The 11198-nt window shown below is 33.7% G+C and overlaps 1 protein-coding gene across 1 annotated transcript; it reads left to right on the plus strand.

The window, feature by feature from the left end:
* Nucleotides 1–349: 349 nt before the first annotated feature.
* LOC105330211 (uncharacterized) lies at nucleotides 350–11113 on the plus strand. The gene is made up of 7 exons (XM_066068417.1): nucleotides 350–484; nucleotides 765–981; nucleotides 4820–5073; nucleotides 6781–6982; nucleotides 7500–7723; nucleotides 8258–8485; nucleotides 9788–11113. Exons 1-7 carry the CDS (start codon nucleotides 451–453, stop codon nucleotides 9925–9927), a joined length of 1299 nt encoding a protein of 432 aa, XP_065924489.1. The 5' UTR covers nucleotides 350–450; the 3' UTR covers nucleotides 9928–11113.
* Nucleotides 11114–11198: the final 85 nt, after the last annotated feature.

Below are 11198 nucleotides of genomic sequence, written 5' to 3' on the forward strand. Positions count from 1 at the left end.
TTAAAAAAAAGAACGTGTCCACATATAAAAGTACAAAGTAAACATAAATGTGCAGTAACAATATGATGTTGATTTCAGTTTGGTATTATAGGTCCATGTCCTATATTATTATTTGTATATAGAATACAAACATAGCATGGTGAAATTAGAAATGAATTGGATTAAATTAGTCTATACATGTATGTTCTCTACTTTACTGATGGATACATATCTCTTCTCTTCTCGTCTGGTGCAGGTTCTGACAATCGTATCTAGGCTTAATCATTTAAAAGTCCTTTTATTGGACATAAATGGACAGTGACCACGCCAATCAGTAATCGATCTTCTTTTTTCTTCATATCTAAATTCATTTTATGCTATGCTTTGGATGCCGGAGAGTGCTTTTAAATAACTTTCAGTCCGTCAATTACTATTATGTCTTATTGGTAAAGACTTTGATGCCCTGTGGAAATGTATTTCAAATTAACTTTCTGCATTTTGCATGGTAAGAAAAAACAGTCTTTTAATTCAGAAAATCTAAATAGAGTTGGCGCATTTAGTTTTCTGTTTCGTGTTTCTTGTTAACATTTAAGGCCAATTTTAACGAAATTTATTAATTAAATTGTGGAAAATTTGAGTCTTTATACATAATAAAATTAAAAAAAAAAAAATTAATGTAATGTTAGTAGTGTCTTTTTATAACAATTTCATGTAAACTTTTTTATCAATAAATTAAAAAAAGTAAAAGATGTCATGAAATGATGTTTCCTCTTTCCTTCTTCTAGTATTGATTATTCCTAAAGATGTATCGTCACTGTGTTTGACTTGGACGTCGTCTGCTGATGACATCATTAGGTCTCATTGCTACTGGTATGTAGAGCTGAGCAAGGCCGTTTCCTTTTTCGAGGCCGATGATATTTGTGCATCAAATGGAGGTCGACTTGCCCCATTTGTTGACAGCTGGCAATATTCGATTATAGAAAACATGCGCCCATACACAACGTAAGTTTCATTGGATATTTTTTTATATTTTATATGTAATATAGTTTTTATATAGATACTAATTATACCTTTAAAATTCCATTTTCTTATTCTTCTTTTTAATGTTTTTTTTTGCTATCTGTCTTAATTTCGATTGGTTTTGCCACAGCAAACGAAAAAGTTTGCTATTGTTGGCATTCGTCCTAATTGTGAGCTTTGGAATTGAGTATTGGGATCAGTGCTATTCTTAAATTTTGCGTTTTCAACTCATGTACTGATATTGAAGTCAAGGATCTGGGATATCACTGATTATTTTAGTTAAGTATTTGAAATGTTTAGCACGCTACACTAAATAAATAAATGTCGTAAATTTTCGCCTGAAGGTGTGACTGACCTCTGGATCATGATGAAGTTCCGGTTTTAAGTCGCCGTTTTATCCATTTATGACATGAATGATTGCAATTAATATCACACTTTAAAAAGTTGAAATAAATAAAGCGATAGACAATATTTTTTTCCAATGTATAACTAATTTTAACATGTTTCTCCATAAAAAAAAATACAATTGTTATTAGTTTTACTTTTCTTTTAGTCTTATGTTAAATGATACTCGGACTAAATATAAGAGAAAAAAAATTAAGAACTCACTTTACAATTATCTAATCTAATTAAAACTTAAATCAATCAATATCAAAATTCACAATTCTAAAATAAGTAGCAATAGAATTTATACATCCAATTGTCCGTATTAAAGCATTCTGAATCAGAAATAATGTCATTAAAAGGCGTTAAAATTTGAACGGTGAAGACAATAAACTGTATAGATTTCAGAGGTGCAGGCGCCCTTATAGCCTCAACCCAAAATACACACACGTTGTATGAGTTGCCTCAATGAAAGCCCTTGTTCGCATTCGGTTGAATACGCTTTTCTATTTTTAAGTGTATTTGCTTTGAAGAGTTATAATTTTGAAATCAAATTGTGTAAACAATGTGCAATTAAAGCTTAATTTTCTTTTTCAACTAATACAATTCAGCTTGTTTGAATCTAAATCCGTTATTATATTTTCATCGTCTATTGATACAGTTCCTATTATCTTCCTTCGATTATGTTGACGTTAATTTGGGTTGATCAAAATACACAAAGATTCTTTTTTCTGTTGACAATTTTTGATATTGGTCTAAGGTTATTGGGTAGATATGTGTGGGTCAACATGACATCGCTGTCACTCTGTAACTCATTGTCAGTCTAACAATCGAAAAGTCACGGTCAATCTCACAACCAAACTCACATTTAACGAGTATTCCTTTGAAAGGAATGATCGGCATGTAATATCATTGGTCAGTTTCACGTTAAGGTAATGCAAAAGCATTACATACAAAATAATTCATTAACAGGATATATCATACCATTTCATTTTGTTAATTTCCGAAATAGCAAGAAATGAATAAACTTTACTCTAAAAAGGCAAAGTGTACTTCCAATTAATTATTTTTAAAAGTGATTTGAATAACTATAACTGACGATATAAATGCTTTAATCTCAAGGCAAATGAATTAGAATAATGTTTTGTAGTAATTTACATATTCATAAAGATTTAAAGGAAGCTGGCACTGCAAAGTAGACAAAGTAGTTCGACGCACAATGCGTGCGCACATAGTAATAATTGAGGGATGCCTCACACGGACACAACTGTGATCGGCCAAAACCGATCGACCATAAAAATTGAAAACTCCATTTAAAAACTTACGGTCAATCTTACAATCGACAACCACAGTCAATCTCACATAAGAAAATCCACGGTCAATGTCACAAAAACTCCCGGTCAGTCTTACATTTAGAAATGTACGGTCATTCTCAAATACAAAAACTCACGGCCAGTTTTAAATTTAAAAACTCATGGTCAGTCTTAATACAGTAAAAAAAAATCAAGGTTTATCTCACATACGGAATCTCACGGTCAATTTCATTCACAGAAACTCGCGGACAGACTCCCGTTTTGAAACTCCCGGCCAGTCTTCCGTGTGGAAACTCCCGGCCAGTCTTCCGTGTGGAAACTCCCGCCCAGTCTTCTCTTCTCATGGAAACTCATGGCCAGTTTTACGTCTTAAAACCTCACTGTCAGCTATAGTCTGTCCCAAATGATTTTTACAGCATATTTTCTTAAATCATTCGATATTTATAAATACTTCTTGGTTCAGACGATGTTCATTCAAAAATATGAAAAAATCCCGAGATTCCCCCTGTCAGGTTTCATTACACGGCTAAAAAAAAGTCTATGGGGATTTTCCATTGCTAAAGAAATGAAAGTACCCGGATGATAACATTAAAAAATTGTGCGAGGTATTCCGAATGACTTCCAAATGGAGAAAAGATGTCAACATTCCCCATTGTAAATTTTTACGAGGGAAAAATGATAATGTGTGAATGACGTTTTCTTGGAAATTTTCCATTTCATCTCTTTCAATAAATTACTGCACTTCCTTCACAGGCTTGTGCATTTATTAAAAATCGTCCAAAAGTGCATCATAAATCTCCTAGGACAGACTATAGTGTATAATATATATATATATATATATATATATATATATATATAGTCGGAAACTCCCAGTCAGCCTTACATACCATCGGAAACGCAGGGTCAATCTCAGATTTAGAAACGCACAACCATCTTCACATTCGGACAGGCATGTGCTCAGGCTCGTATTCGGAACTCACGTACAGTCACACATGCTTTTACTAACCATTGACAAACTTGTAAAGACTTTCCGTTATCCTTTTTTGTCTTTATCAAACCAGGAGGGAATTAAACTCTTTTTTTACGTATGATAATGATAATCAAATAGCTTCTCATGTCTTCTCATTGGTTTTAAATGCATGTGTCAGCAGTAGCGCGATAAATAAGGACTCCTACATTGCAATGTGAAGAAGCCATTCATTATAGGTCATGCACATATTACTGAAAGCAAGATAACTGATTTCGCAATGAGTTCAAATCTGTTTATACTTATAAATAATTGTTAGAATTTCCACTGACCTGCGCCTTCTTGCTGTACCTTAAAACTCGTCCTAATTTTTGTAAATAAATATGACGTTAATCGTACTATTTTGCTGTATCCTCGAAATTCGATGAATTTTAACAACAAAATAAAACAAACCAACAAAATACCTCAATTAAGAATTCAAACGTGTTAATAAAGGGATACAGAGCCTCAGATTATTTATATCATTTTTTAGTGCATTTTGTATAAAATGAAAAGGATAAATAAAATACCTACCGGGTATATCATTGTCCATTAATGATACATTATTTTCCTGATGACTGGATGGCTATGGCCATTTTTAGATTGTTTTTATCTCCTGGAGAAGGTGAACCTTGCACAGAGACATAGAAAACTATTTAAAATTTTAATGCTAAAATATTTGGATTATGCGTATATAGTTTGATAATAGTTTTTTTTTTAAAATCCTATCTAAATAGAAGATCTTAGGTGAAAGTTGTTGACCCTCCAGCCCCATTAAGTTACACATTTTATTTTCTGTTCGACTTACTGGTCATGACTCACCCGTCAGTTTGAACTAATGTACCTTTTATGGAAGTTGCGAATAAAAATTAAATCTGTATAAATGCTTCGTTTTAAAATTACTTTATACAGGGAAATATTCCCCCGGTTTGCATTTGCTCTTTCGACCTTTTTCATCGGGCTAATTAAAGACTGAGCGAATTTAATGTCTCAAATTATATTTTTGAACACAGCTATTTCTGGGCGTGTTCAAACCGGGTTGAAACAATTTGCAAGCGTTAAAGGACAAAAAACTACAAAGGCCCGAAATAACCTGTATATTCACGTATTATTTCAGGCCAGATACTTTTATTGGAGTCATAGATATTGGAAAAGAAAACACTTGGACCCAACTAGATGGCACAAAAATAGACAGCTCGTTCACAAACACATTCGATTTAAATAATAATCAACCGAACGGCGGTAAAAGTCAGAACTGTATCGTGATGGACATGGAACCTCACCATTACTTCCGGCCCGACAAAACCCAAGACAAGTCTTGCTTCTCGTCGTTTAAAACGACGGCCATGATCTGCTATGCAGACAAGAAAGGTACATGATTTTTTCCAACACTGAATATATAAAGAAGATATGAAAGTTGAAAACTCTACAACCCCTCTGGAAAAATACTGGATACTGTTAATGCTGACATGAATTCATAAAAGCATTTGGTCGCCATATTAGTTTCGATCGCTCCGCTACTGCCACTTGGGTATATATACCAGTCAAGAAAGTTACGGTCGGTTGCTTTCCGATCGAGGCATGCATTCAGGTTGCACGGACTTCTAAATGCATAAACTACACATTGCAGTAAAATGTTTGTAATAAAGAATAAAGGAAACAACAATCAATAAAATACAAAATATATTTATTCTTTGAAAGAATTTCCAAGGTACTAGTAGTCGTATTATTTTGCACAGATAGTGCTGCCTTACTTCACATGCACATCGAACACATGTGTCGTTGATACAGAGTGAACAACGTCTGCATCTTTTTGAAAACCCCGGCGGCACTACATCCAACCCAGTAGCTAATTTATAGTAAATCCAAGAAAGTAACAACGTAACAGCGACTTTTTTCCATCGTTTCTACAAAAACGCTCCGTTTCCATGCGATCATTGACATTGCTCGATCACTCGCAGTGTGTTGTTGCGCATGACTGTGCAATGTTATAACATAAACAGGAAAAGGGTCTACAATTACCGAGGATTTTTTAAGTTTTGTGTGCCTGGATTTTGGTCTGTCTTGTTTCGTCGTTCATTGGAAATATTCCTTGTTAGTGCAGTGGTTGTCTTATTATTATTTTTGTTCAAACGCGTTTCTCAATGTCTTTTCGTCCAAGGTAACGTGTTCGGGTGTATGAAATACCTGAATGCGGCGAAGCATGAATTGTGCTCTCGGCCTTATATAGGGTGTGTGTAGCGATGAGCAGAACAATAGAAATCGACAACTAATATGGCGGTTGTCGGAGATAAAAGGGAAATAATGCGTATTTATGAATTCATGTCAGCTTTAAACATTACATAAACCTATGAAGAAATCTTAATGGCCTGTTTTATTTTATTTACTAGTATTTTAGACTGTATCACTGCCCTCAGAACAACTGTAATATTTTAAAGTGTATGGTACCTGCATTTAAAAGATCAAAATTAGGGAAGGAAAAGTTGACCATTGGGTTTAATAAAAAAAATAATTTTGTAGTTCGTTCTGTCCAGTCCAGATAGAGTTGTGATAAGAATTGTTATTTTGTTGCAAAACAGACTGTCGCGCTAAAAACTTCCTTAAACGCGCCATCGCAGTGTATGTATATTATCCTATACATGTGTATAGATCATATGACTGATTTTATTTGAGATCATTAAAAGAGCCATCATGTGAGAATCAAATATGGCGAAATTATAAAAATTACAATAAACACAAATTTTGTTGTAATGACTTGATTTCGTTTTGAGAAAGGACGTCGTATTGTGCGATGTTGCGTTAAAATGGAATAAACTTTGTTTAGACGAGCTCAATTACACTGTATCTTCTTAAATCTTTCACAAAAATGTACATTCTGCAACGGAGAAATAATTTAAGGGATAATAAACAGGATGCACCTGAACTAGCCAAAGTATCTTAGAGTATCGAACGTAGATTAAAATTGTTACAAAAAATTGTTAACCCCCCCCCCCCCCCTTCAAAAAAGATTAACATACTAAATAAATAACAAAATAAACAATTCTTGACAAAGCACTTTGCCCTCTATTCTTTCGCCAGAATTCTGCTACGTTTGGATGTCGGTAAATGACGGGAAACTCCGCGAGCACTGCTACTGGCTGACCACCAAGCCAAGGTCCAGCAGTCGTTGGAATTTCATTGACGCACTCTCTCGGTGCACGGCAGAAGGGGGCACCCTGGCACCGGCAATAGACGAGATGCAGCTGGCATTCATCCGGGAAACCTTGACAGGCATATTCCAGTATGGTTTTTAAATTATTGTTATTTTTAATCAAATGGGGAATCTCGAAAACACTATTTTCCCTTTTTTGGGAAGGGGTCAATAACGTGATTTATTTTTAAAAATTAGTACGTTTTAATTTTTACAAATTAATACTTCAAACTTGGTTTGGTTATACATGCATCATGCAAAGGCAAAGTCTTTTTCTCGGTTTTCCTTAGAAATTCACACATTTGAAATTCGCAATAGCCATTTGTACGGTAAAAGAGACGCGTTTAAAAAAAACAAAAAACACAAAGTTGCCTTGGATTATAGAAAACACAAGAATAATGATAAACTGATCCATATTTAGACCACATTGTCATGCATCTATTTTTTGAAAGTCATGTGCCACAGAATTGTCCTTTTAAAATTGTTATTCAGTGTTTTGTATTTTAGGCTAATAATTTTAAAACTAAACATGCACAGTTTTAAATATTATAAAAACACAGCTAGTATAGGATGCAATGACAAAGCTGCATTTTATACACATGCGCAGATCACCGAATGCCACTTGTACCGGAGTATGGATGGGATCCAACACCATACGTGGATATACCTGGAATTGGAATAACGACCCAAATTTCCTCTCCATTCCTCTGGGAAATCTAACTCCCGAAAAATGTCTGCGTCTGAAGAAAGACACGCTGGATGCAGCGTACATCTCTTGTAACTCTGACCTCTCAGATGTACGTGGTGCCGTCTGCTTCAGAAATGCTACAGGTCTAGATTTCATTTTTTTCTCTTTCTTTCACTTTTAATTGTCAAAACAGGTTTCCTTATAAAAATGAAAATATAGAAGCGATAAAACATTGGTTTTTGTTTAAAAATGTGTCATGAGGACATGTCGTCATAATGATTAGCGCACGGTCTTATAGTTTGACGGATTCGATCCGTTAACGAAGTTTGTATCTAGGTGAACATTTCAACGTTGATTTTTTATAATATCTTTTATATATCCAAATATATCCATTCATTCATCCTCCCATCCATCGATTTTGTTGTTTCATCGTTCACATTCGTTGAATATCAATTTTCTTTTATTCCATTGTTAAGTTGATCGGCAAATCTAATGTTTATCAAATTTCAATATCCTATTACATATTGTATCGATGGCAACGTTTGCTTTTGCTAATGTATACATTGCATGATTATCCTAGTAACAACCATTTTTCTTAAAATCACGAAAATTGATGCCCACGAATATCATGATTGACTACTAATTACAATAATTATATAACATGGGTTTGGTTACAGGACAGATACTGACAACTCCTACAACAACAACACCAACAACGACAACAGAGACACATCCACTGACAACATCAACAACATCTACAACCACTACTACAACATTACCAACGACAACATCAGCCAGCACGACGACAACACCGCCAACAACTAGCGAGGTCCCCGGTGTCCTTAACCTGACATACCTAGAACAGGTCAAGGTCGCCCTGACGGTGGACCCTAAAGAAACGAGTGGTACTTGTTTTAGTATTTATCTAGTACTTTGGTTTTATCATTGTTCGGCAAGCACACAATTTGTGGATTTCGTTGTTGATCAAATCAATGAAATCAAAGATAATTTAAACGAATTGAAAGTGAAAAAAGTGGGTTTTTTATCGGTAAAGTCATTGTTCGGGAATTTACGTAATCTTAAACTGCTGAATTATTTCTAAAATACACGAAATTGAGGCTACAAAATCCAGAAGTTAATCGAGGCGGTTTTTATATGATCTACAAGTTACATGTAATTGGGGGAATAGCTACGGTCGTAGAGTCGCGTCCTTTTTGTTTTCCTCGTGTATCTTGCGAGATTTAATCCGAGGTTGATGAAGAAAATAATGATTATAATAATAATATAAAGTAATAGGGATTTATAGAAATCCTTTATATGTATGTAATTATTAGTTAGTATGATTAGTGTAACAAGTTAAACCAAGCACATAATGCGGCAAGTACTCTTTATAATACTTTCTTGTTTAATACTGAAATTGCGTTGATTAGTTTTCTTGAGGGTGTCAATTTCAACTGAAACCCTTCCAAACAGGTACTATAATGGTAACGAATATACTAACATTATACCCGCCTTATATTTTAACAGCCTTATATCCGACAGTATAGAATTGTGTTACACAGGCACGTAGCATCGATTTTTAAAGGGGGGGGGGGGGTCAGACTCATACCAAAAAATCTTGACAACTAAAAAAAAACTACTTCCCAAAATCATGGAAAATTGTGATCTGTTGGTGGTGGTGATGGTGGTGGTGGGGGGGGGGGTAGTAATTAGTAAGTAAAATCTTTGTTGCGCCAAATAGTGGGATGATACGTGTCAGTTACATGTAGATGCATAATATGCTGCTATTTGATAAAAACTTCTCTTTCGATTATTACAGGGACTGTTTTTAAGGAACTAAAGTTGAGTGGGATTTTTTCAGTATTTTGTTGATCTTCCAGCTTCATTCATATTGATACAAGTAATGGACAGCGTGACCTGTGATGTTATATAAATCAATCGATACCGTCAAAAGTCTCGCATTCCTTTTAAAACCAATTCAATAGAAACAGCTCACCGGTCAATTCCCAGTTCAAAGTTTTCGGGGTATATATATTAAGGTCTCGGGTTCACATATTAATCAATACACCACGTGAATAATGAAAAGGGCAGTTATGACAAGAACTTGACAAGTCATGTAGTTACATATGTAAGTTTTTATATTTCATGAAAAAATAGATCGATTTTAACAAGAAATTATGCTGATTTGTTCCCTTTTACATTTACAGCTTTTAAGGCCACCCTTAACTGCGCAGAGGACAACCGCTTTGTGTCGAAATGTATGGGTTACACCGGGGTAGCGGTCATATCCGGGATATTTGTGACAATTTTATTCTTAGACGTCAAACTCCTGATATCATGTAGATAAATGGCGAGGAGTAATCAAAATGAAGATTCGAATTTTCTTCTTTTTTTAAGTACAATTTTGCATAATATTTACTGTTGTGCGATTGTTGAACATTCTACTTTCGAATTGTTACATGAGTTTTATTTGATATTCGCATTGATCGTGTTTTTATGTATCTAAATTAAAATTTTACCATATTGTTTTACGTTTAACAATAAAAATCAATTCGCTAATAAAGTTGACTGTAAAGTGACCTACACGCTATTCAGAAATTTTAGTACGCATTAATCATAATAAAATGGAAACAAATCGATGTAAAATTATTGGTCTGCATAAACACTTACTAGCTAAATATTGCAAAATAAAAGAGAGTAAATCTTATAATTCATGAATTAATAACTCTTCACCAACAAGAGTAGTTTACCTCAAACAAATGAATGTCCACATGTACATCTGTACAAGTGGATGTGGCTGTGCCTTATCTAGATGTATGTAACAAGTTATCGTATATACCCATAACTACAGTACTTACATGTGTCATTATAACTGATTGGTCCGAACTTTTTTTTCTAAATCATCTATTACAGTATTAAATATTTTTCAAAACAAAACAGTTATCGTAAAAAGTTATAGACTTTCACTTTTTTACAGCAGCAGATTTTGTCCTTTATGTTTCTAAGATATTCAGAGCATATAAAAAATAATTTCGTATGATACATCTACAGGAATACGTACAAAAATATCTCCATCAAACGAACAAAATTGACACAGACATTCTAAGAGAATAATCATAACTAAGCAATGAATATCTCCTGCCAATATCCCGAATTTTAAAACAAATGTCGTTTAATGTGCTTAATAAAACTGGAGAAAATTCTAGAAAAGACGTTTTTAATGGACAATTAAGCAACATTTATAAAAATAAAAAAAATAATTGTTTAAAAACAAATATTTCATTTCTGTGCATCCATTTGTTTGTCTACTATACAGCAATGTTTATTTTGTTTACACCCACAGAACCTCAAACTTCCCGCACATCCTCAAAGTTTAAGATAAAAATGTAACATAAATAACAATATGATCTTTAATGGGGACAACACATGTAATATAATCCAAATTTTTATTGATTCTTTGAAGACTTGCAGCTTTTATTTAAAAATCATCCACATATCAACCGTAGATACATTGTATAAGTTGAAATTTAAGATGGTAAGATGGCTAATTTGAAAACTTTACTAAACTGAAATCGATTTGTTATATTCTACATAAATACATTTCTACAAAAATACAAT

The sequence above is a fragment of the Magallana gigas genome, chromosome 8 (assembly GCF_963853765.1).
Source record: "Magallana gigas chromosome 8, xbMagGiga1.1, whole genome shotgun sequence".
NCBI lineage: Eukaryota > Metazoa > Mollusca > Bivalvia > Ostreida > Ostreidae > Magallana > Magallana gigas.

Bases quoted from the DNA above. Each gene is read 5' to 3' on its own strand.
- LOC105330211 (XM_066068417.1), top strand. From the start codon at position 451: ATGTATTTCAAATTAACTTTCTGCATTTTGCATG. The intron at 6,983-7,499 runs GTATGGTTTTTA...ACACATGCGCAG, and splicing joins ACCTTGACAGGCATATTCCA to ATCACCGAATGCCACTTGTA. The intron at 7,724-8,257 runs GTCTAGATTTCA...GTTTGGTTACAG, and splicing joins CTGCTTCAGAAATGCTACAG to GACAGATACTGACAACTCCT.